This window comes from Molossus molossus, unplaced genomic scaffold (genome assembly GCF_014108415.1).
Source record: "Molossus molossus isolate mMolMol1 unplaced genomic scaffold, mMolMol1.p scaffold_m16_p_1, whole genome shotgun sequence".
Classification (NCBI taxonomy): Eukaryota; Metazoa; Chordata; class Mammalia; order Chiroptera; family Molossidae; genus Molossus; species Molossus molossus.
The window spans coordinates 195,514,239-195,542,177 of record NW_023425344.1 but is presented as its reverse complement, the minus strand read 5'-3'; the positions used below and the strand labels follow the sequence as shown (position 1 = coordinate 195,542,177).

Here is a 27,939-nt window from a genome sequence, read left to right as displayed (position 1 = left end):
AAGGAAAAAACTGCCACTTCTACACAAACTCTTCCAAAAAATTGAAGAGGAGAGAATACTTACCAACTCATCCTTTGAGACCAGCATTACCCTTATACCAAAACCAAAGGCATTACAAAACAAAAATCCTTAAAATCTCAACACCTGTCAGAGTGGTACTATTCTTGAAATATTCATCACCTGTTGCCTGCCTCTCTTTTGAAAAGAAATTCTTCTGATCCAGGACTTGGTCCTTAAATGGTCTCAAATGGTACTACATGATTTCTTTTTCCTGGTTCCAGATGACTGGACTCAAGAGCAGCCATTTAATTTACAGCTCTTGACTGATTTGAAAAGATGTGTAGGAAACCAATCAGATGCCCTTCTCAGGAGGTTAACCTAAGAGACCCAAAGGAAAAACATAGTTGTTGGTGGGAGCTGAGAGTGGAGACCCATATTGACTAAGCCAAGATAGGTCTGTATGTTTAAGAAATTGAATTAGTAATTAATAGTCTTCCAAAAAAAGAAAGCATCAAGTCTAGATGATTTCACTGGTGATATCTATCAAACATACCGATATTCTACAGTCTTTGCCAGGAAAAAAAAAAGCAGAAGGAACACTTTGTAAATCATTCTATGAAGCTAACATTACTCAAAAACCAGGAAAGGAAAACTACAAACCAGTGCCTCTCATTAACATAATGCAAAAATACTAAAAAATATCAGCAAATAAAATCCAACAATGTATAAAAAGTATTATATACCACAATCAAGCAGTATTTATTCCAGTTATACAGGCTGGTTCAGTATTAAAAAATCAGTGATTGTAATCTGTTACATCAACAGCATAATGAAGAAAAAGTACATAATATCTATACATACAGAAATAGCATTTCACAAACTCCAGTACTCATTCATGTTTTAAAAAAACAATCTCAGCAAAATAGGAATAAAGGGGAACTTTCCTACAGCTACATAAAACCTATAGCTAACATCATACATAATGGTGATAAATTAGATGCTTTCCTTCTATGACTGGGAACAAGGCAAGATGTTTCCTCTTACATTCCTATTCAACACTGTACTGGAAGTCTTAGCTAATGCAATAAGAAAAGAAAAAGAAATAAAAGTACACAGACTGGGAAGGAAGAAATAAAACTGCCTGTGTTCATGGATGACGTAGAAAATCCTTAATCATTGACCAAGGCCCCCCCCCCCCCCCCCAAATAACACCCCAACCCTTTGGAATTAATAAGTGGTTATAATAAGGTTGTAGGATACAAGGTTAATATATAAAAGTCATTTGCTTTTCTATATACCAGCAATAAACAATTGGAATATGAAATAAAATATGTTACTTACATTGCCACAAAAAGAGAAATACTTAGGTGTAATCTAACAAAATGTGTACCTGATCTTTATGAAGAAAATGATGAAACTCTGATGAAATATGTAAAAGGAGAACTTACAAGATATTCAGTGGAAAGGAAAACTCAATATTGTTAAGATGTCAATTCTTTCCAACTTGATCTGTAAATTCAATGCAATCCCAATAAGACCCTGATAAGTGTTTTGTAGATATAAACAAACCAATTCTGAGGTTTATATGGAGAGGCAAAAGATTGTGAAGAATCAACACAACATTAAGAACAAAGTTGTAGGTCTGACAGTACTCAATCTCAAAACCTACTGTAAAGTTACAGTAATCATGACTTGTGTTATTAGCCAAAAAATAAACAAATACATCAATGGAGATCTCAGAAATAAACTCACGCAAATATAGTAAAAGTAATCTTTGACAAAGGAGCAAAGGCAATAATGGAAAAAGGATAGTGTTTTCAACAAATGGTGCTGGAACAACTGGACATTCACATGCAAAAAACGAATCTAGACACCGAGTTTATACCTTTCACAAAATTAACTCAAAGTGGATCATAAACATAAGTGGTAATATGCAAAACAATAAAATTCCTAGAAGATAACATAGGAGAAAATATAGATGACCTTGGTTTTGGCAATGAGTTTTTAGATATACAACACCAAAAGCATGATCCATGAAAGGAAAAATTGATACATTGGACTTTCTTAAAACAAAAAACCTTTGATCTGTAAAGACACTGAAGGAGAATGAAAAGGCAAGCCATAAACAGAGAAAATATTTGCAAAACACATATCTGATGAAGGACTTGCATGCAAAATACACAAAGAACCCTTAACATTTAACACTAAAGAAAACCAAATGATTCAATTAAACAATAGGAAAACGATCTAAGACCCCTCAGCAGAGAAGATATGCAGACAACAAATAAGCATGTAAGAAGATTCTCAACATCATATGTCATTAGGGAATTTCAAACTAAAATGAGATGTCACTACACTATTAGAATGGCTAAAATAAAAAAACTGACAATACCAAATGCTGGCGAGGATGTGAAGCAACAAGAGCATTCATTCATTGCTGGTGGAAGTGCAAAGTGGTATGTATACTCACTTTGGAAGACAGTTCGGCTTTTTTTTTTTTTTTTTTTTTTAATAGAGCTATGAATAGTCTTACTGTGTGATCCAGCAATCACTCTCCTAGGCATTTCCTAGTTGAGTTGAAAATTTATGTCAAAAAAGCCTGCACATAACAGTTAATAGCCACTTTATTCATAATTTTCCCAAACTGAAAGCAAGTAAAATGTCCTTTAAAAGGTGAATGAATGAACAAACTGCAGTAAATCCATGCAATGGAATATTATTCAGCATTAAAAATGTGAGCTAGTAAGCCATGAAGAAACATGGCTTAAATGCAAATTGCTAAGTGAAAGAAGCCAGTCTGAAAAGGCTCTCTACTGTATTATTTCAACTATATGACATTCTGGAAAAGGCAGAACGGTGGATACAGTAAAAAGATACCTGTCAGGGGCTTAGTGGGGAAGGTGCTGGGATGAAAGGGTAGAGCACAGGATTTTTAGGGTGGTGACACTATTATGCTGTACTGGTGGACACATACATTTTTCAAAACCCTTTACAGAACTATACAACACAGAGTGAATCCTAATGTAAACTATAGACTTTAGTTAATAATAATATATCAATACTATTTCATCAATTATAACAAATGTACTACACTAATGTAAGATATTAAAAATAACATAAACTGAGGAAGGCAATGGGGGGGATGTATGGATCTCTCTGTGCTATCTGCTCAGTTTTCTGTAAATTTAAAACCATTCTAAAAATTAAAGTATTAATTTTTAAAAACAAAACAAAATGACCAGGCAGATTTGAAAGAGAACAAAGCAGAACTTTTAGAAATAAAAATATAAACATTGACATTAGCTTAGATCTAAGTGAAGAGAATTGGATGATAGATCTGAAGAAATTAATTGTAGTACAGAGAAAAAAGGAGATTTATGGAAACAAATGTCTCTCAATAGAGGACAGTTTGAATAAGTTAAGCTACATATACACATGCATGTACATACACACACATCTGTATACATAATGTGTGAACACACACATAGGCATGCAAAGAAACAATTTTAAAATGTCTGTAGCATATTGTTAAGTTTTTGAAAAGACAATCATAAAGTTCATGTAGAGTTGATCTTATTTTGTGAAATTATTTACATACACATATGTGGGCCTAGAGGTATGTCTAGAAGGATGTGAATTTTGATTATCTCTGGATGATGAAATTTGAGGTGATTTTTATTTTATTTTATTTTAATTTTTTTAATTCTCACTCAAGGACATTTTTCCGCTTTTTGTTCAGATAGAGTGGGAGCAGGAGAGAGAAAGAGAGAGAGAGAGAGAAAAACATTGACGTGAAAGGGACACATTGAGTGGTTGCCACCCGCACAACCCAACCAGGGACGGGGACATACTGCAACCAAGGTATGTGCCCTTAGCAGGAACCGAATCCGGGTCTCTCTGGACCTCAGGCCGACACTCTAACCACTGAGCCAAACCGGCCAGGGCTGAGGTGATTTTTAAAACTTACCTGTTCATTCTTGTATAGTTTGAACTGCTTAGAAGAGTATATCCCACATCTACAAAAGCAAAAAGGCTATTTTTACTTAAAATATATATTTAAAAGGGAGATGGAAAATATGAGTGGTTAAAAGACATTGGGGATAGACTAAAAAGTTGTAACACTTGGAGTTTCAGAAGGAGAGAATAGAGAGAATGATATTCAAATAAATTATAATGATTAATAATATTCTAGAACTTAAAAGAAACAAAAATTCACAGGCACTTTAAACACAGTTTTTAACTGTGAAGGTAAATAAAGAAGAAATCGGTACTTAGACATATTGTGATAAAACTTAAGAACACCAAAGACAAGATCTGAAAGGCAACCAGACAGAAATGGCAAATCTTACAACCAAAACAATCTATAGATTCAGTGCTATTCCTATCAAGATAACAATGGTGAATTTCACAGAACTAGAACAAATATTCCAAAAATTTATATGGAACCACAAAAGACCCCAAGTAGCCACAGCAATCCTGAGAAAGAGGAACAAAGTTGGAGGAATAGCACTACCTAATATCAAACTACACTACAAGGCCATAGTAATCAAAACAGCATGGTACTGGCATAACAACAGGCATATAGATCAATGGAACAGAATAGAGAGCCTAGAAATAAACCTATGCCTATATAGTCAATTAATATTTGACAAAGGAGGCAAGAATATACAATAGGGTAAAGACAGTCTGTTCAATAAATGGCATTGGGAAAACTGGACAGATACATGCAAAAAGATGAAACTAGACCATCTTCTTGCACTATATACAAGAATAACTCAAAATAGATTAAAGACTGTAAGACTCAAAACCATAATGATCCTAGAAGAAAACATAGGCAGTAAAATCTCAGACATTTCTCGTAGCAATATTTTTTCTGATATATTTCCTTGGTGGAGGGAAACAAAAGACAGAATAAACAAGTGGAACTACTTCAAACTAAAAAGTTTTTCCACAGGAAAGGAAACCATCAACAAAATGAAAAGGCAGCTACTGAATGAGAGATCATATTATGACACGGCTAACAAGGGGTTAATATCCAAAATTTTTAAAGAACTTATTCAACTCAACACCAAAAAAACCCAAACAATCCAATTAAAAAATGGGCAAAGGATCTGAATACACACTTCTTCAAAGTGCACATACAGATGATTAATAGACATATGAAAAGATGCTCAATGTCACTAATCATCAGAGAAATGCAAATTAAAAGCACAACGAGATATCATCTTACACCTGTCAGAATGGCTATCATCAATAAATCAATAAACAACCAGTGTTGGTGAGGATGTGGAGAAAAGTGAACCCTCATTTACTTTTAGTGGGAATGCAGACAGGTGCAGCAACTGTGGAAAATAGTATAGACTTTCCTCAGAAAATTAAAAATGGAACTGTCTTATGATCCAGAGATTCTACTTTTGGGAATATATTCAAAGAAACCCAGAACACTAATTCGAAAGAATACATGCACCCCTATGTACATTTCAGCATTATTTATAATAGCCAAGATTTGGAAGCGGCCCAAGTACCCATCACTAGATGAGTGGATGAAAAGCTGTGCTATATTTACACAATGGAATACTGTTTGGCTATAAGAAAGAAAGAAATCTTATCTTTTGCAACAGCGTGGATGGACCTGGAATATTATGCTAAGGGAAATAAGCCAGTCAGAGAAAGACAAATAACACGATTTTACTTATATGTGGAATCTAATGAACAAAATAAACAAAATAGAAACAGACTCATAGATACAGAAAACAGACTGACAGCTGTTGGAGGAGAGGGGGTTTGAGAGTTGGGTGAAAACAATGAAAGGATTAAGAAAAACCCTCATTGACACAGACAACAGTGTGGTGATTAGCTGAGGTAAAGGGGGAGGGGGGGAGGTAGAAGAGGGTAAAGGGGGGAATAAAAGATGATGGAAAGAGACTTGACTTTGGATGATGAACACACAATACAATATACAGATGATGTATTATAGAACTGTACACTTGAAACCTATATAATTTTATTAAGCAATGTCACCCCAATAAATTCAATACATTTTTTTTTTAAAAAAAGAACTGACTTAGTTATTCTCCAGAAAACAGTAGATCAAATTATTGGGTTTTTTTTAGGATTATAGTTTTTAGCCTACAGAGATACATTTCTTTATAGCTCCGAATAAGAGTCAGAGACATCTGCCAAGGTGCTAGATCAGAATTTCATGAACTTATTAAAAGCTGTTTCACAAGCTATTGCTTATTAGAGATTGACTCCTACATGCAGAAGTGGCATCAGAGCCCAAACCTAAAAGTAAGGTCATGCTACCAATGTGATACCTGTAGTGATCCTTCTGTGAGGATCATTGTAAAACCATATCTATATTGACAAGGGTGTTTAGTGAGGTAAACATGGGCTCTTAATCTTGTGGGGGAGGAATACTGTATTACAAACAAGAGCCACCCTGAAAACATACTTTACACATGATGAATGATGAAACAAAAAGAATGCTGACATCTAAAGTCAGAACAATTTATTATTTTTTGTTTTGTCTCTGATTCCATGAAGACTTTCAAAGTGTATCAGAGCTAACAAAACTGATAGAGCTAGAGTTTTTACTTTATCCATAGACATATGATCTACCAAACTTTAAAAATTAAAAGTTTTTTTAAAATATATTTTGAAACCTATTACAAGAAAAAAAATAGCGATTGGGTGTATATATATTTCATGAGAAATAGGGTCAGCATTTTTTTCCCCCTTATTGATTTTACAGAGGAGGAAATGAAAGGGAGAGAGAGATAGAAACATCAGTAAGAGAGAACATTGACTGGCTGCCTCTTGCATGTTCCCCACTGGGGATCGGGCCCACAGTCTGGGCATGTGCCCTGACCAGGAATCGAACTGGCAACCTCTTAGTGCATGGGTCGACGCTCAACCACTGAGCCACACCGGCTGGATGGGTCAACATTTTTTAAGTTGAAAATATCACTGTGTTTTTGTACTTAGAAGAAGCATAGATAGTCTCTTTCATTAAGACTTGAACAAAAAATAAGAAATGCTCAATTATTACAAACTACAAGAAAACCTGCAAAAAAAGAAAGAGGGCAAATCATCAACAAAGATGATAATTAAAGACTTACACCAGACTTCTTATAAACACCATTGCAGGATAGAAAATATTGGAATAATATCCTCAAATAGTGTGAGAAAGTAATTGTCTTCTGGGGATATCTTTTGAGAATGAGGGTGCAATAAATATATGTTTAGGCTTCAGGCTTTAACCCTCAATAAATCTTTACTAACTGAAATTCTAAAGAATCATAAGAATAAAATAAAAAAAAAAGAAATGATTTTCTGTAAAAAATAATTTTATAACAAAATCTTGGAGAAAGCCATTAGATTTAATTTTCTAAAGCCTTTCTAATTGTTTTGGAGGAATGTTAAGGATATATATTAGCTTTAGACTTCAAATTAAATATACATGATAAAATATTATTGACAACCAATGAAAGAATAGAAAAATAGTGTACAACTTCCAAACCAGTAAAAGGGGAAATTGAATTGTAAAATGAACAATAGCAAACACGTTAATCAACCTTGTAATCAAAACAGCCTGGTACTGGCACAAGAATAGGCATATAGACCAGTGGAACAGAACTGAGAACCCAGAAAAGACCCAAAGCAATATGCTCAATTAATATTTGACAAAGCTGGCAAGAGCATACAGTGGAGTAAAGATAGCCTCTTTAATAAATGGTGTTGGGAAAATTGGACAGCCACAGGCAAAAAAAATGAAACTAGACCATCAACTTACACCATATACAAAAATAAACTCAAAATGGATAAAAGACTTAAATGTGACCCGCGAATCCACAAAAATTCTAGAAGAAAATGTAGGCATCAAAATTTCAGACATCACATGCAGCAGAATTTTCACTGATACATCACCTAAGGCAACAGAAACAAAGAAGAAAATGAACACATGGGACTACATCAAACTAAAAAGCTTCTGCACAGCAAAAGAAACTCATCAAAATGGAAAGGCAACCCACTGTATGGGAGAGCATAATTGCCAATGATATATCAGATAAGGGCTTAATTTCCAATATATATAGAGTGCTCATACAACTCAACAAAAGGAAGACAAAGAACCCAATTAAAAAATGGGCAGAGGAGCTGAATAGACACCTCTCCAAACAGGACATACAAATGGCCAAGAGACATATGAAGAAATGCTCAACATCACTAATCATCAGAGAGATGCAAATTAAAACAACAATGAGGTATCACCTCACACCTGTCAGAATGGCCGCCATCAACAAATCATCAAACAGCAAGCATTGGCGAGGGTGTGGAGAAAAGGGGACTCTAGTACACTGCTGGTGGGAATGCAGACTGGTGCAGCCACTATGGAAAACAATATGGAGTTACTTCAAAAAATTAAAAACTGAACTTCCATTTGACCCAGTGATCCCGCTTCTAGGAATATACCCTAAGAAGCCTGAAACACCAATCAGGAAGAAGATATGTACCCCCATTTTCATAGTAGCACTATTTATAATAGCTAAGATCTGGAAACAGCCCAAGTGTCCATCAGTAGACAAATGGATAAAAAAGCAGTGGTACATATACACAATGGAGTACTATGCAGCTGTAAGAAAGAAAGATCTCTTATCCTTTGAGATGACATGGAGGGACCTGGAAAGTATTATCCTAAGTGAAACAAGCCAAGCAGATAAAGACAAATACCACATGATCTCACTTATATATGGTATATAATGAACATAACAGTCTGAGGAATACGGGAGACCCAGAAACATGGATGTAGGGCACAGACTGACATCCCTCAGAAGAGGGGATGGGAGGGTGGGAAGAGATAAACCACAGAAATTTTATGCATGTATGCATGACCAATGGACATGGACCAAAAGCTGGGGATGGGTGGGGGTGGGGGATGGGGAGGAGAGTGTCAGTGGGGTAAAAAAGGAGAAACATCTGTAACAAAAAAAAATTAAAAATTAAAAAAAAATAATAAAAATGATAATGCTGGATTTCAAAAAAACCCACATTAATCAACTTTAAAGAAGAGGCAAGAAAGGAGAAAATAGGAAGTGAAATAAAGCAAGACAAATGGAAGCATTGAGCCCAAATATCACAATATGTAACAGAAAATATAATCACAATAAATACAAATGTATTCAACCTGCAAATTAAAAGACAGACATTTTCATATTGAATAAAATAGAACCTAGTCATACACCATTTAAAGAGACATATAAAAATAAAGACATAATTAAGAGTAAAAGGATGGGAAAAGCTATATTAGGAAAATACTAAAGAAAAACTTAGGTAGCTTTACTAATATTAAACAAAATAGGCTTTAAGAGACAAAGCTTTATCGGTAATGAAAAGGGTCACTTCATATTGATAAATGGTTCTGTTTTACTGGAGAATCTTAATAGTTACAGACTTATATTCACTAATAAAATAATCTGAAATTTATAAAGATAAAAATGATGGAGCTAAGGCATACATACCTACTGAAGTGGGAGACTTCAACACAGCTTCTCAGTTATCAATAGAACAAGCAGAAAAAATGTTAATAAAGATCAAGGTGATCTGAACAATGCATTTCACAAGATTGATATAATAAATATATGTAGAAATCTGTAACTAATAATTAGTCCATAAAAGCAAAAAAAAGAAAAAAGGTAATATATTTAAGAATTTTTTAAAAAGTTAAAATTCAGGACAGTGGATAGTGAATCAAGCAGGAGGATGGAATTAGGAAGAAACACACAAGTAGCTTCCATGATAGTAATAATATTTTAGTGCTTGACTAGTGTGTTTATGATGCGTTTTACTGTAATGCATTTTAATTCACATGTATGTTACATATATTCTTTTGTATATAGTAAATACAGTATAATGAAGGAAAACTTTAGTGCCCCCAAATATTCTTTACTTGTCTGTGTGTTTCAGATTTTATTTTGGGTGGGAGGTATTAAATTTCTAATTCTATCAGGAAAGGTGTTAGACAATGATTCATGTGCTCTCCCAGCAGACATTCCATTCTAGTTAATGTTAATTAAGTGCTTATCACATTCATTATGTCTTTTAATACCAACAGCAACCCATAAAATATCAACAGACAGTTCTTCACAACCATAGAAAAAAAGTTAGGTTTATGAGCTAATCATACTACGTCTTAGAAACCTAGAACAGACAGGGACCTTCTTTTATGGGTCATCTCCTCCTTTTGCATGTGAATAGAGCATCACAGAATTACATAATGTTATAAGTCAATATTTGTATATTTTACAAATGAAAAAACTGAGCAAGCTCAAATAATTTAGCTAGAGTTGAACATCTTTACAAGAAAAAGCTACATCGTCCTGAAACATATCTGAAATTCTGTAAAATGCAAAGCAGCAGTTTCTCCTACAGTTATTAACAAGCATTTTAATTGAAATAATTTGTAAATTTAGAAGGAATAATTTTGGCAGCATTGGGCCATATATTTTTTTTTTTTTTTTTAATACCAGTGTGCCAGGAACAGGCTAATGTTTTTTTTTGTCGTTTTTTTTATCCTCACCCGAGGACATTTTTCCATTTTTTGTTCAGGTAGAGTGGGAGGGAGAGAGAGGAACAGAGAGAGAGAGAGAAACATCGACGCGAAAGGAACACATCGAGCGGCTGCCACCCGCACAACCGACCAGGGCCGGGGACAAACCGCAACCGAGGTACGCGCCCCTAGCGGGAACCGAACCCGGGTCTCTCAGGACCGCAGGCCGACGCTCTAACCGCTGAGCCAAACTGGCCAGGGCAGCATTGGGCCATATTTTGAGGCAGAACTTGAATTACTTGATTTTCTGCAAACACATTCAAGGATGAAATCTTGTAAAATGATAGATGTTAAATCTTCATTTTTTCATTTAACAAATTTGTTTTGGTCGTTTATAGTATGAAAGGTAGATGCCAAAGGGTAGCTCCAACTTTTAGTTTTTTCCCCACTTTTTCTTTTGAAATAATTTCACATTTATTTTTAGAAGTTTCAAAAATAGTACAAAGAATTCCTATGTACCATTCACCCAGATTCCCCAAATGTTTACATCTTTTATAACCACCATAGAATTATAAAAAGCAGGAAATTAACATGGATACATTATCTAATCCAAACATCTTATTCAAATCCCACCAACTGTCCCAATAATATATATTTTTCTGGTTCAGGATCCCAATCCACAGTTTCATGATTTGTTTATTTTTATATATCATTAGTGTCCTTTATTTCGGAACACTTTTTTAATCTTTCTTTGTTTTTCATGACCTTGGTGCTTAGAAAGGTAAAAAATTAAGGCCACATATTTTGTAGGATGTGGTTTGATTTGGATTTGCCTGATAATTTCATCATGATTAAATTCAGGTTATGCCTTTGAGTAAGACTACCACAGAAAGATCTGTGTCCCCAGTGTGTCATATAAGGAGCATATGATATCAATTTGTCCCATCATTGGTGACGTTAACTTTGATCACTTGATTAAGGTGCTCTCTGCCAAGTTCTTCAATGTGAAGTGACTATTTTCTCTTTGTAATTAATAAGTATCTTGAGGGAGACTACAGGAACACCCAATTTTTCATTATACTCTTGGCCACTAAGTTTACCATCTGTTGATGATTTTTGCCTGAAGCAGTTATTACTGTGGTGTTTGACAAATGCTGATGGTCCAGTTCCGTCCTTCCTTCACTGTTGTTAGCTGGAGTGTGACTGTGAAGAAGAGCTTTGTCCTATCCCTCCTTTATTTATTTGCTCATTTAAAAAAAATTTTTTTATCAGTATGGTCTCTTGGATGCTTTTTTTGTTCTATGAATAATAACTCATTAATATTGTTATTTTGTTGTTTAAATGATCCCCTTTTGGGAGCCTCTTCATGTTGGCTCCTGTCCTCTCACTATGTCCCATCAGTTTTTGGACATGTACTTGATTTCTGGTGCCACAATAGTCCAGGATCATTTTATGCTTCCCTGCTATAGTCCTGAAATAAACTAGTTCTACAAGAAGCCTGGTCAGAGAAGAGCACTTTAGACAGCATTCAAAACTTTTGAAATGGCCCAGAGAAGCTGGAAACCTTGAAGTATTGTGGAGGTATTCACTATTCTGTGTACCAACAAAGTTGTCAGTACGAGTTTTTAATTACCATACTGTATGGCTGGGTCTACAAAAAAGGTAACACAATAAAATATAAAATATTTTAACCTCTGTCATACCAGGAAAATAGTCATCACATTTACTATTTGGGCTCAATGGACTCTTTATATTTTTAAAAATTTAAATTATTTTATGAAAAATTTATAGAAGTAAATAAATAGTGAAACCCACAAAGTAAGAATTTAAATATAGCAAGCCAAATTTTCTTCTGCATTTTTCTGGTTTGGGAGGTATATGTACCTGAAAGAGGCATGGCCTTTGAGTGCACCAATGTGTTTATGAGCTTTCATGTATGAAACCGGAAACATTCATGTCATAAATACTGATTCCAGATTTTAATCACATTTCTGATAGATTAGCTTATTATTTCTGTTTTGTTTTTTTTTCTTTTCATGTGCATTGTCACAATGTAATACCATTGAAAAGTTTGAAGGCTCATAATTTTGTAAAAAAAGAAGATGGCCAGCCCTGGCCAGTTTGGCTCAGCAGTTAGAGCGCCAACCCATGGTCCAGAGAGACCCGGGTTCGGTTCCCGCTAAGGGCACGTACCTCGGTTGCAGTTTGTCCCTGGCCCTGGTTGGGGTCGTGTTGGTGGCAACCAGTCAATGTGTCTCTTTCACATAGATATTTCTCTCTCTCCCACTCTGTCTGAAGATAAATGCAAAAAAAAAAAAAAGACGATGGATCTTTTTGTTCCATAATTACAGAAACATTCTTATTTTCAGTTTAAAAACAAACACCATAAATTAGATTGATCAATCCAATGAACTTTTTTATTTTTACATCCAAACCACCTTTGCATGTACACCTACCTTCAGCATTTGCTCATTTATGAATCATAGCAAGTCAGTTTTTATCCACACGTATCATAAAAGATAAAAGTAGTTGTCACATGTCCTTTTATCAAAACAATATGGTTCAGGTTCTTGTTGAAAAATTATAAATGATTAAGTTCTTCCTGTTGAATGACTGGTCAAAATATCATATTTCCTTCTTTTTTGTTTATAAACTGTTTTCTCTTTGATTTTTCAGTTTGAGAAAATGTATTTATTTGTCTAAAAGACTCATAGTCCAAGCTTTTGCTTATTTAGTCAGTTTCACACTCATCAGTAGAGTCTCTATAGTGTTTCTGTCTCTGCCTTCATCTTCTGACTCATGTAACAATTGTGAACTGTCTTTGTTAATTTTCTTCTCTTTCCTATTATGGATGGACATGAACAATTTCTGAATTCTTAACTGTGTTCAGTGAAAAATGAGACAGAATGTGACAAAGATGGTGTCTCCAGACTTTTTTATACCCTTCTGAAAGATAATGCATCACTTTGGACAATACAATAAGAAATCAAAGGATGAGGAAACGGGTGATCTGTTTATTTATTCATTTCTAGGCAGTTTTGGTTTTTTGTTTCCTTATTGTTTTAGGATTTTTTTTTTTTAGCATAGTTGGAAGTAATCGATGAGTGATGATGAAATAGTTTCTAGGATTAAGAGAGAGCAAGGTGTTTTAAGGTATAAGAAAAGATAGCTAAGACCCCCTAATGTATCTTAGGTTTATAAAATGATCAATGGACTTAAATGATAAGAGTAAGAGAATGAGTTTTATTTTATTAAAAATAAGTAATTTTTCTCTTTAATCTTTGGAAGACCTCTAAGAAACAATAAAAGTCATGAAATATTAATCCTTACAAATAGTTAGAACTGCTTAACAAAGAAGCTTAAGATCTAAATTGGATCGTGATGATAGTCCAAAGATTAATAAGTGGGTAATTAGTGAATAAAAGAAATAAGGAATATTGACAAGACTCCTTGTTCCTTAAATCAGATAATAATACTCTGGATGTGAATCCTTAATGAAGCTAACCTCTTAATTTTTTTGTTACCTTAGAGATCATATGGTCTTTCAAAGTAATATCGGATATGTTGAGCTGTGAACTGTTAGGAAATTTGTTAAGTGGAGTGAAAAGAGAACTAGACCAGCAATTCAAGAACTATCGCTCTAATCTAGACTCAAACATTAACTAACTAGTTGTGTTTGTTTGGGCTGAACAATCCTGAGACCATGGTATAGTGGAAAGAGCAACAGACTGAATCGGAGCCACTATGAAAATCTGCTTCTTAGGACTCGCAACTTGCGGCCTCTCAGTTGTTTCATTTTTTGTAGAGATAATGAAATCCTGCTGTTATGGTTGTTGTGAGTATTTAATAAACTACTAGAGACTATAAGATGCTCTCTGGATGGCTGAAACTCTGTCAGCTTTGCCGCTTCTGTGGCTACAAGTAGCTAAGTATTTATTGAATCAACGAATACATTCTGTTAATCATATTTATAAATTATATTTTAAAATTATAGAATGTATGAAATTACAAGGTCATTGTGTTTGTGCTAAATACATTTGTATTAAGTGCTGTATAGAATTAAGGTGTTTTTTTTCCCCTTTATCTTAAAAAGCCTTCAGGAAACAATAACTCCTTCAACACTTCAACACAAGCTCATTGTTTTATCAAAGCCAGGAAAAAAGCAAAGCTTTGGAATAATCTAGAATAATATTTAAAATTGTCACTGTATATTGATTTAGCCTCATCTGTGATTGTTAAAATGGGAGGCAATAACAGATCAGCTTATCTCTGAATGACTCAGAAATTTTCATTGTCATGGCATAAATTTTATAGAGTAAAATATCTCTGAGTAGTCTTTGAGCTTTTATAGTCCAAAATATTAGTCGTATTTCTGTTTCAATTTCAAAATTAAAAGAAAAATTTATTTTCCTATGCCCTGACTAGTTTTGCTCAGTGGTTAGAGTGTCAGCCTGCGGACCAAAGAGTTGTGGGACTGCTTGACCAGATCGATTCTGGTCCAGGGCATGTACCTCAGTTGCGGTTTGTCCCTGGCCCTGGTTGTGGTCCTTCAGGAGGCAACCAATTGATATGTCTCTCTCATATCAATGTTTCTCTCTCTCTCCCCCTCCTTCCCTCTGAAAATCAATGGAAAAATATCCTCAGGTGAGGGTTAAAAAAAAAAGTTCTTTGCCTGTATTTCCCCTTCTCTCTCTTTTTTTTTTTATCCTCACCCAAGGACATTTTTCCATTTTTTGTTCAGGTAGAGTGGGAGGGAGAGAGAGGAACAGAGAGAGAGAAAAACATCGATGTGAAAGGAACACATCGAGTGGCTGCCACCCGCATGACCAACCAGGGCCGGGCGGGGACAAACTGCAACCGAGTTACGTGCCCTTAGCGGGAACCGAACCCGGGTCTCTCAAGACCGCAGGCCGACACTAACCGCTGAGCCAAAACAGCCAGGGCTCCCCTTCTCTTTTAACGCATGTCTTAAAAATCTGAGAAATAGACTCAAGTAATTTTTTAAATCATGAGTCTCTGCTATTTTAACAAAACCTTCATTTTTTTATATAAGGAAGACAAGTCTCTTAAGAAAGCCTAGCGAGACCAATTTGAAAGTTATAGACCTTTTCCTTTTGCTAAGCCATGTAGCCTACCAAGCAAAAAGAAAGAAATGTAACTTGGATTTGACTTGTAACTTATTTGATTCACTAGTTAGTTTGGTCAGAGCCATTGCTCAGCTCAGGATCTGCCTGAAAATTAAGGAAAGGCTTATTTCAACACCTTCAAGGTTCCCTGTGAAGACGCTAATGCCTCTGACTGAGAAACTAGGACCTCAGGTTTGACCACGGTCAGTTTAATCCACGGCTTACTCCTTACATGTGTTGGCCAGAGCTTGGACAATGGAGCAATAAATATGTTCTCAGCCTCAGTGTATGTTTTGTATGTTTATGAGACTCTGTCCTTTCATTCCTGTTTGACTCTCTCAATGGCAGTTTCACTATATTTAATCTTTGGATGACATTGAAGTTAAAAAATACCGTAGAGGAAATACCTGAATTCGAGGTGAAACTGGACTGCATACCGTTTAAGGGTCTTTCACCACTCTTCAGATTCTGTACTTTAATCACACAGCAGCCAGTGTATAGAATAAGAATGATTACCGTGGTACTTCCATAACAGATTGCCTTTGGCTGCTGGCTTCCCGCCAGCTCTCTCACCGAGCCCATTCTGCTGTGTACTCCTTTAGATCTTCATCAACAACGAGTGGCAGAACTCAGAGAGCGGGCGAGCCTTCCCTGTCTATAACCCAGCCACGGGGGAGCAGGTGTGTGAAGTTCAAGAAGCAGACAAGGTATGTACTTCTTAGAAGAAAGACTCCCTATGAAATCGCTTTCCACACACCGCCGCCGCCATTTGGTCACGTTTTCACGGGAGCATCTGGTTCTTGGTTTGGAGTGTCATCTGCGTCACTGTGCTCTCTCTCAACAGGCAGACATAGACAAAGCGGTGCAGGCGGCCCGCCTGGCCTTTGCTCTGGGCTCCGTGTGGAGGAGGACGGATGCTTCCGAGAGAGGACGGCTGCTGGAGAAGCTCGCGGACCTGGTGGAACGGGACAGGGCAGTGCTTGCAGTAAGTAGCCTAAGGAAACGTCGTCTTCACCTCAAATGTGCCTTTCCACTGAAATGTAGATTTCTCACTCGTTCTGAAAATGGGACGTGAAGCAGACCCAGGGACAAGCTAAGGAGTGAGTAATACACGTGAAAAAATGAGAGACGTTGGGCCTTTGTGGTCTTGTGGGGGAAGTAAGTGGAGGACCAGCTGAGTGTCTCTTCCTTCTCACTGAACTTTGAAGAACAAAACCATAGCTTCCCATGGCTGGTAAGGACCTTCCGGCCTCCCCCCCCCCCAACAAAACACAACAGTTGAGCAGCAGGAGAGTCACCATGCTGCTCGCAGAAAACCAAATGATTCATCTAAGAATCCAGAAGGACAGTTTTACCTCCCCAGAGTTAACCCTCTTCGCTAAAAAGGGTCTTTCAGAAGCACAGGGCACGACAGGGACTTCTTGTGCATTTCTGCTCTCTTGTTCTTCTGTCACTTTCAGCAACTTTCTTTCACTAAAACAATCTTCTTCTTACATCAGGAACTTACACGAGGTTTATTTTCAACTGTGTTCACTTGGATATGGTATTAACTTCAGTTTTCTGGTCAGGAGCTTCCCTGTGTCCCAGAGGCTACCTCTTATCAACACTCAGTCCTCTCACGACCTGGTAGTGTTTAAAAGGAGGAGTGCCATTGAGGTGTCATCACAATGAGACCTATGTCAGAAAAAGAGTGTCTAGTGATTTTTTGTCGTCATCGCCATTTTTAAAGTAAAAGTCATTTTGTTAGAGAATACGGACTTTGTGGAAACTGGAACCATCAGGAAACGTGTGTTCTGTGCATGAGGGATCTGTACACGGATGACCCACAGTGATCTGTTGATATTTAGGGCGTCCTTGCTCAGCCAGGGCATTCAGGCCAGGAGTACTGCATGCTCCCGTCTGCCTGGGGAGCAGGGCCTGTGGGTCCTGCTCTGGGAGAGGCGGGCGCCTTTCCTTCCTCAGCGCCTTCTCCCTGGCTCCTCCGCCCACCAGCCCGCAGGGATCTGTGCAGAGTGTGGGAACAAAATGAGTCCTCTGTGGAGGTGGTTTGGAGCTCTCACTATATGTAACCTTTATTTGTCTGCAAAAACATTTCCTAATCAAGCTCCTTCTTGGAGATTTACAAGACACAAAGCATAGTAAAGACTTTAAAAAGCCCAGCTCAATGTTTCTCTAACTTATTTAAGCCTCAACACTATTTTTTTGGCTAACCTATCAATATTGTGCAAAACAATTCTTTGGGATACCTTGGGGAACGCTAGTCTGTATGCGTGTCTCCTCACTGGATTATAATATTTTTGAGAGTGAAAATTGTATTTTACTTTTTAAAAAATCCATAGCACCATTCCTGCCACATAAATGGTCAGTGGGAGATACACTGATGGTCTGTAAGAATCAGTTTGATTGAGTTAAAGATATACAATATTTACAGCATTAGATTAACAATATGTACTAGATGATGACATGGTTCATTTTTGCAGTTATATTTTCATGTCATAAAATTTAAATGACACTCTTTTTCTGACATATGTCTCGTTGTGATGACACCTCAATGGCATTCCTCCTTTTAAACACTACCAGGTCGTGAGAGGACTGAGTGTTGATAAGAGGTAGCCTCTGGGACACACGGGGGCTCCTGACCAGAAAACTGAAGTTAATACTGTATCCAAGTGAACACAGTTGAAAATAAGCCTATGGCTGGCAGCGCTCAGGCAACGGGGCTGGTGTCAGTAGCTCAAAGGGGCCATTTAGGTGGCCCAGATTTTAGTTATTGACTCCATTCCGCTCTGTGCAGTGTAGATGGCTCTGTGCTGGACATGGAGAATGTAGTATCTCAAACATATCAATGTTCTAAAGAGTACTAGGAAATAATTAGATTACCTTTAATAAAGGTGAGCTGATGTACAGTGAGAAGTAAGATGATATTTTATTTTATGTTATTTTTTATTGGGGTGACATTGGTTAATAAGATCATATAGGTTTCAAGTGTACATTTCTGTGATACATAATCTGTATATGTATTGTGTGCCCACCACCCAAAGTCAAATCATCTTCCATCGCCATACATGTGTCCCCCTTCACCACTCCCCATCCCTTCCCTCTGCTAACCGCCTTACTGTCGTCGTCTGCGAGTTTCCCACATCTGAGTGAACTCGTGTGGTTCGCAGTTTGAGAATATTATACTAAGCAAAATAAGTCAGTCGGAAATAGCTATGAAGCTAAGTAACATGACATTTTAAAAGGAATTTCATCTCATACACAGAGTAAGCAGGTAAAGTGCACTGTAAGTAACGATATTTTTATGTTATTGAATGGAGAACGTGTCTGATTTAGTTCTTCAGCGCTGTGTTTCACACCAGTGTGCATTATAAAATGTGCTTATAGAGAAGGACATGAGATTACAAACACGTTTTTGTTTATTTTGTTTGTTCAACTTGTCCCACCTTTAAAATTCCTCAAGTCAAAATACTCTTGTCTAATTTCAGTGTGTTCATTTGTAATTCTTTTTGTTACAGATTTACCCACTTTAAGAACCTGTGATTCAAATAACATTTCTCATCTAAAACTGCTTAATATCTCTATTCTTATTAAATGAACCAGACTCTCAATATGTAATGGTTGTTAACATAAATATTTTCAAAAAGCCAGCCCTCAAGTAGTTAAAGCCTGGGCTTCCCTGGAGGAGATCTTGTTTATTTGGTGGCAATAAATAAACCCACTGTGCACCGTGGATATTCCATTTCTCAGCAGGGGTCTTGGCAGCTGTGAAAAGCGTTTTATATTCTCATCAGTTGCATAAAAGCCCATGTCCCTGTTCCTCTTTATAGATTCAGATTACTGGTGTAGACTCCACCCCCACCCCCCCACCCCAGCTCTGATCATGAATATAAAAGAAGGTGGTTTGACAAGCAAAGTATTTGTTTATCATCACTTGGAAAAAACTTGTGCTTATGTGTTTGGATGTGTTTGGATGGTGATTACAGGAAGCACACAGGCACAAGAAAAAGCATATATATATATATACTCATTGTGGGGTTTTTTTGTTGTTTTATTTTATTGATTTTAGAGAGAGAGGAAGGGAGAGAGAGATAGAAACATCGATTGGCCGCCTCCTGCATGCCCCCCACTGGGGATCGGGACCACAACCTGGGCATGTGCCCCGACCGGGAATCGAACCAGCGACCTCTTGGTGCATGGATCAATGCTCAGCCACTGAGCCACACTGGCCGGGCTTCATTGTGGTTTTGACTGGAAACTAAACTAAACTTGCAGTACTAAAATCTTTGTATTTGAGAAGTCAGAGTTTACCAGGTATGCATCACTGTTCACATTCATCTGTGTTCTCTTGCTTTCTTTTTAATTCTGCTCCAAAAATTATTTTGTGTATCACTGGAAAGTTCTCTCTGTTTCTTTTCCAACAGACCATGGAATCCCTCAATGGTGGCAAACCGTTCCTGCAAGCTTTTTATGTGGATTTGCAGGGGGTCATCAAAACCCTTCGGTATTATGCAGGCTGGGCTGATAAAATTCACGGGATGACCATCCCTGTAGGTATGTGAAATCTCAGTACATTGAAAAAGGAAACATGGGGCTCCATGGAAACACACCTTCACCACCAAACACAAACAGCAGTCATGTAGAATACAGATCACACACTTAGAGCAGTAGAAGACGGATGAGCACACTTGGAGCAGTCTGAACCGAACAAAGAACCAAACAGTTACATCACTGATACTGTCCCTAGTTCTGTGTGTAGACAGTTCACATGTATGTGCTGGCTTAAGCCACTTACATCGGTACATCAGTCACCACGGCACAGGTGAGTGTGTGTGTGTGTGTGTGTGTGTGTGTGTGTGTGTCAGCTGCCGAGTGCTCCGCACGGTGCTAGGCAGGGTCCAGGGAGAGGAGAGGCCTTGGGCGTGGGCAAGTCGGGAAGGTTCTGAGAAGACTAAGACTTAGTTCTTTTCCTCGTGAAACGCAAGATCTACTTGTTTGGAAAGAAATACTCTAAAATGTCAACAGTTGTTTTCTTGGTGGTGAGATTATGAATGATGTATTTCTTTTAAAAAAATATTTTTCTATATTCACCATGACTTACTTTCACAATCTATAAAAACAACCACCATCCTGACACCTTTTTTTTTAAAGCCGTATGGCTTGGCCTATTACTGCTGTAGTTCTTCAAAGGAAAGGGAAAGTGTCCAAACTTAGTTGGTGGAGGGTTCCTGATCCGAGCCTGGATACTAGGGATCACGAACACCACACTGAGTGTTTGCTCAGCACCCCAAAGGGAAGGCACTTGTATTAACCTCCTCATTGACAGAGGAGGAAACCGAGGCCTAGGGAAGTTAAACAGTTTTTCCAAATAACCCAGAAAATGAGTTGTAGAGCTGAAATGTTAACATTAGGGCCTGAAGGCTCACTTCACCGGAGGATCTATTTTACATACTGGAGGAAGAAGTATCAGACAGAAACGGACTGACTGAAGGAGCTATGTGGATGTTGGGAGTGGTGAATAGATATAAGGAAAGAAAATACGTGTTTATTGAGTGGCTCCTGGATGTGCTCAGTCTGTGCCATATTCTCTGCCTGTGTTCCCCAGAAAACAACCTGCTCTCCCTGAGCATGCTGGGAAGAGGGCGAAGTAACGCTGCAAACTTGGGAGTGCCCTGTGAGGGCCTTCCTAGGCTCAAGAGTGTTGATTGATAAAAAGGGGATGGTTGGTTGGTAGTGCAGATGGCTTCGAGCAGTTCTTTTCAAACTTCGTTGTGTATATGTGCCACCTGTATCTTCTTCAAGTGCCGTTTCTGACCGAATGGGCCTGGGGTGGGGCCTGAGAGTGCATTCCTAGCCAGCTGCCAGCTGATGCCTGGGCTGTGGGTCTGCTTGAGTAGCACGGAGAGCATCGAGACCAGCACCAAGCAGGTGGCTGTTGTGGTGCCTCAGTTAGGCATGGGGCAAGAAGAGAAGATGTCACAGCGAGAGTGGAGAAGATAGGTGAGACTTCGAAGGACTATTTTAAAATTGCCTCCAAGAGTGATGGCGACATGTGGAATGTTTGTCTTTAGAAAATGGAATGCACATCATAGGCACTCTTCCCTGCTATCTATCCAGAGGTTTCCCTCGTTCAGCAGACTCAGGATGGATTGCCCTTAGCAGGTGTCAGATTCCTAGATCAGTCCTGGCTCTAGGAACATGACAGAAGCACTGTTCTCCAGCATCACTTGCAGGACCTGGGCACTGCCTAAGTGAGGCAGATCACTACTTGGTAGGAGCAAACCTGTTGGAGGACCTAGGAATTAAACCCTGTCAAAGACAGGACATGTGTCAGCCTTTCTTAATTGGCCTCCCTGCTTCAGTCAGAAAGGTAGATGACTAAGACCAGTGGTTCTCAACCTTCCTAATGCCGCGACCTTTTAATACAGTCCCTCATGTTGTGGTGACCCTCAATCATAAAATTATTTTTGTTGCTACTTCATAACTGTAATTTTGCTACTGTTATGAATGGCCATCGGAAATATGTGTTTTCTGATGGTCTTAGGCAGCCCCTGTGAAAGGGTCGTTCGACCCCCAAAAGGGGTCGCCACCCACAGGTTGGGAACTGCTGAGTAAGACCAAAGGCCCTAGTGTATCTTCTCCCCACCCCTCCTGCCACTTCACTGCTAAAACAGCAAATATGTTTCAGGCATTTAAATATCTATTCAAATGTTTTACAAATAACTTAGGAATATGGTGAAACAGAAAGTTGTGTGCATAAATCTCTACTTGGTCTAACAATATCATGATTTTCACTTGCTTCCTTAGGAGAGAAGACCCTAATTAGGTAGTGGATATTGAAGTTTCTGATAGTGTTTGATGCTCTACTGTAACTGTCCTGGCAGTAGAAGTGGTTGGTCTGTATGCTTCATTATTTTCCTCTGTTGCTGTGTGGAGGTCCTGAGGATGTCGACCTGGGAGTTAGAAATGCAGGGCTTAGAACAGGCTTTCACAGAAGTCTCTCCACCTTTACTTGTAAACTGGTGTTCTGCCTGTGAAGGAAAAAAGTGTGGAATTCTCAAGTGCTAAGTAATTTTACGTTCCCCTTATTTTTCTTAAAAGGCATATTTGGAGGAATACCAGGATGAGGGACTCTCCATAGGGTCATATGTAGGCAGAAAGAGCTCCTAGGAGGCCGGGGGTTAGGGGTGTGCGAGCGCTCACCGTGACCCCCGCAGATGCCGGCAGATGTGGCCCTGGCAGCTCTCCGTCTGCTCGTTTCAGATGCATCAGGGCTGGCCGGGGGCTCCTGCGCAGTTACCCACACCCCGCGGCTGGACTAACCCAGGGGTGAGAGGAGAACACTAGGGGATGAGGGGTCGTATTTATTTATTTATTTATTTATTTATTTATTTATTTATTTGTGGTACGTGCCCTTAGAGGGAACCGACCCTGGACACTCTGGTCCACAGGCCGACACTCAACCGCTGAGTTAAACTGGCCAGGGCTACTTATTTATTCCTTTTTTTAAATCCTCACCCGAGGACATTTTTCCATTTTTTGATCAGCTAGAGCGGGAAGGAAGAGAGAGGAAGAGAGAGAGAAACCATCGACGTGAAAGGGACAAATGGCTGCCACCCGCACGACCCAGCCAGGGCCGGGGAGAAACTGCAACCGAGGTACATGTCCTTAGTGGGAACTGAACCCGGATCTCTCTGGACCACAGGCCGACGCTCTAACCGCGGAGCCAAACCTGCCAGGGCTATTTATTTATTCTTAAATAATCCATTTGTGTTTGTCATCTGTACCTCGGTAATTTAACATGAGCTTGATTTTGTGTCTGCCTTCCTGGCTTTTTCCCAATGAAATCTGGACTACAAGAAGGCTGTTAGCCTTAAACATGAGGCCTTTGTTGCATTACATACATTCCTCATGAAATACCTTTTTGTTTGGAATTATAACATAAAGAAATAATGTATTTAATATGTGCATAACACTTGAGAGTGTAGAATGTTCTTTCACATACACGATCTTTGTGATTGTGTGTGTGATCCTGTGAGGCAGGCTGGAATGTAAAAGATTCCGCCCCCATTTTACAGGTGAGAAACTGAGACAGCAAGGGTTTAGGTCCTGAACAAGGCCACATGGCTAGTAAGCAGCAGGCCTGACATCAAACCCGGGTGTCCTTCTGTCTGAGCCGTTGTAGACCCTCTGCTTATGGGGGCCCATTCAGCAGGGCAGGGAGAGGAAGAGGCCAGTCACCCTGGGGAAGTCTTTCACCCTCTGCAGATTTTTAGATTAACATATAGTTGATTCTCATTACTCCTGGTAGTTATGTTCTATAAAGTTGGTGTGGACATTGCATTCATGAATACAGAGCCACTGCTCCTGGAGGAAACAGAGATGAAAAGCACAGTTCTGCCGGGTCACCCATAAAAATAAAGCTGAACTTTTTAAAAAATTTAAAATATAAGACTGCTTTGTTACACTAAGTCATACTCCATGGATCATCCAGCTTAGCATCTCTGACACTAAAAGGTAAGAACCACTGACTATGATGCTTTGGATGTTGCAAACAAAATTGAGATCATCTAAACTGAGTCCAGCTGGCTAATTCTAAATATAAAAATTTTACACTGCAAAAAAAAAAAAAGAACCAAAAAGAGTGGGAAGAATTATGCTGTCGTCTCTCACGCCTGCCCGGTGAGCAAGGCGGGCAGTCTACCCACAATGGGAAGAGCCCTTCCGTCACCTCCTCGATGGGGCGGCAACTTCAGCTCCCAGTCACTCACTCCTGTCTGCGAACACATGAATTCATTGACAGATTTTTTGTTTTTGAGCACCTGCTATGTTTCAGGTCCTGTGTTGAGCATTGGGGCTACAAAGGAGAGTAAGGAAGATGCGCATAGGATAGTAAGGAAAACCCAACAAGCAGACAAGCAACGCAGTGCAGCGTGGCTTGTTCAGATGTGGGAGCAGGCAGGTCAGTGGGACTCGGAGGAGAGGTGATCTCGGCCAGTATTAGGGCTTCCTTGAGAAGGAGGTGGACTATACCAGAAGATACCGAAGGGTAGGTAAGTGAAGATGGAGATAGGGCCATCCCAGGTGCTGGCAATACCTGTGCAAAGCACGGAGGGAGGAGAGTACAGTGTGGTAGTGGATCTGGAAGTATAGCCAGACATAGCAGACCATGGGGCTCCGGGCTGGGTAAACTGTGCTGAGTTTTATTTCATAGCAATGCTGAGTCACTGAATTATTTTAAATGGATGAATGCCTTGATCAAAATTGCATTTCAGAAAGAGCACTTTGATTACATGATGGATAATCAGTGGGAGAGAGCAGGCATCTGCTTGTCCCCCTCCCTGAGTAGGGTTGCCTCCCTCTGGGATATTTGGGAAGAGGAGAAAAGGGTTGTGGCGTGACTGCTCTGGGCCGTCCACTGGACAGTTGTTTCTCCTCTGCCTGAGAGCTTCTCCCATTCCACTCCATCACATCCTACTCCAGGCCCACGGTTAGATGTTACTGCAGAAGCATGAGGGCCTTGATGTTCCCTTTACAGCGCTGTCGTTACCTCCTGCCACGGTATCCAGTCATCATTTCTGACCATAAGTCCTGTGCTCTAACCCTTCTACTTTGACATCTTCTAATTATGATAATAAAGAACCATTACCGTGATTTATTGAACACTTTATTTATGCTCATTATACTATCTCTAATCTCATAGCATCCCAGCAGGCAGAGTATTATTTTCCCTATTTTGATTATTTTAAACTATATCCTCTCATGTCCACAAACTCCTTGTGATGGAGGAAGGATCAGAGCTTTTTTGCAATTAATGGAGGGAGAAATGGAGGTTAATTGATTTGCATATGATTTTCCTCTGTAACTATCAAGTGCTGATTTTATTGATTTTGTGATATGTAAGTGGAGAAAATATAGTTTGTGCTTTAAGACATAACATTTGCTTTATGATATATTAGCCTACAGAAAAGGTTAAAAAACTACCCAGGTCATATGTAATTATTTATCCACTTCCATCCCCTTTCAGTTTTATTTGTTAAACTAAAGAATAGGTGAAAAATGCTCAGACAATGACTCATATCCCGAGGTTTTGCCTTCAACAGCTACATCTAGTTTAGTGTTGTCCTTGAAGAAGGCATATGGTGAAATCTTACTGTTCACCGAGAGGGAGAAGCTAGTTGCTCTGTCCACCTAAGAAGAACCCAGGGTAGATAGTGAGACCTGAATTGGTGGTGACAGGAGGACATGAAGTCTGCTTCACATGTAACCTCTAAAAGAGGTTCAAGGTTGAAAAGACCTAAGAGATCCCTAAGGCCAGTCTCCTCATTTTTCAGACAAAGAAACTGAGGTCCAGAGTAATGTAAAGTCTCAGTGTTTGTATAGGTGTTTGTAGTTTATCATTGTAGCTGTAAAGTGTTAAACAGCTGAGTGGGGTCTGCTCAGTGTCCGAATACATAGGACTCTGTCAGGGGACATGGCACGGCTCGGCGCAGCTGGGCTGATTGCTTAGTGCTGGAGCAATCAGAAGGGTTTCTAGCTCCTCGGAAGGGAATTCTGTACACAGATGAGAGACTGGAAGATAGACTCTCATTCCCTGAATAAACTCATTTATAGTGTGACCAGGTATATAAAATTAGCTGCAGTTCTTCAAATACTCTCAGTATTGTAATTGAGAGCTAGTTCTTGAGGTTCATTTTGGAGGTCCTCAATTCTGGCACATTTCAGATATTTCTGATTTTATTAACTGTACACATTTCCCAGTTACACTGTCTAGTTTTTGTATTGACTGTGCCAATGTCAGATATTCCGTGAAAAATTTTTTTGAGCAACAATACAGTCTGCTTTAAGAAGTAATGTTTACATGGAAGGAATAATCCAAATAATTAAATTTTTCTAATTAACTAAATAATTTCTATCTCTCCTATGTAATTTGATGAGTCCTCATCAAAGAACAGAACAGCCCTGGCCAGTTTGACTCAGCAGTTGGAGCACTGACATGCAGACGAGAGAGTCCCGGGTTCGGTTCCCGCTAGGGGCACTTACAAAAAAAAAAAAAAAAGGAACATAGAACAGTGGCTCAATTGTATTTCACAAATAGCAGAAGCTTATTTTATTACTCATTTCTAGGGGAAAAGACTTTCCTTAATATATTCTAGAAAAGACTCAATCTATAAATATTCGGTAAAATTTGATCCATAGTCCAACCAAATTCATAGTATGATAAAGTATTTAATTATAAAAAAAGGTATATTCCTCAAGAGATGTAAACACTGAAGTATAAAAACACAGCAGGAAAGTTCTGTCTGGGTGTGTCTTAAACCTCTGGAAGAGCAGTATCTGTTACTCTACAATTTTCACTTTCTTGAGTGAAATGCAAAAGAGACTAAGTGAGAGGTAAAAGGCCCACACTAGTGATTTAGTATTTCTGTTTTGGTATCTAATCTTTTCTTTAGTTTTCACCATAGTTGTTTGTTCTAACTTGTTGGCTCAGATTGTGGTATTCAGAACATTTTTTTGGTGTCCTCCTCAAATGCCATCCTTTCCTATTGTCTGACCTCTCTCTGCCTCATGTTTGGTAAGAAGACCTGGGATCGTCGCAATCCCAAACGAGTGTCTGTGCTGGGTGTAGATGTTTTTCTACATCGAGCGAATGTGCTATAGCCCAAAGCTAGAGAAATGAAGGGAACGACCTTTGAAGTAATCTTGACATATTTGGAGAGCATTATTAACTTAAACGATGGGAAATGGGTAGTAATTTTTTTTCTAGCAGAGAAGAGCACTCATTATGTATCATCTCAGGTGCAGAAGGGAGAGAGAAGTTAACATGGTCGCCCCTTCGAGTCAATCTGCCTAGACGAAGAGGAGAGGCGCTCAGTCCTGTGCTCCCCGACTGCAGGAAGGGGGTGTTGCTCTGCAGCGTTCCCTTTATAACTTAATATCCTAGAGTTCATGTGAGTTCTCTGTCCACGTACCAAATTCTCAAGGAAGCATCTTTAACTTTCACAGAAGGGTGGTGGTCTTACCCCATTTGCATTCCTTTGTTTGTTTGTTTGCTTTTTATCCTTACCCAAGGACATTTTTCCATTTTTTTTCAGATAGAGAGGGAGGGAGAGAGAGGAAGAGAGAGAGAGAAACATCGATGTGAAAGGGACACATCAAGTGGCTGCCACCTGCACGACCAACCAGGGGCAGGGACAAACTGCAACCGAGGTACATGCCCTTAGCGGGAACCGAACCCGGGTCTCTCCGGACCGCAGGCCGACGCTCTGA

The 27,939-nt window shown here is 38.7% G+C and overlaps 1 protein-coding gene across 1 annotated transcript in view; it reads left to right on the top strand.

Annotated features, from left to right (window-relative positions):
* ALDH1A2 (aldehyde dehydrogenase 1 family member A2) overlaps positions 1–27,939 on the top strand; it is a 103,293-nt gene that overhangs the window by 29,584 nt on the left and 45,770 nt on the right. Inside the window, exons 2-4 of the mRNA XM_036260618.1 lie at positions 16,275–16,379; positions 16,517–16,657; positions 20,094–20,223. Coding sequence (XP_036116511.1) covers positions 16,275–16,379; positions 16,517–16,657; positions 20,094–20,223 — 376 coding nt within the window. The remainder of the gene's footprint in view (positions 1–16,274; positions 16,380–16,516; positions 16,658–20,093; positions 20,224–27,939) is intronic.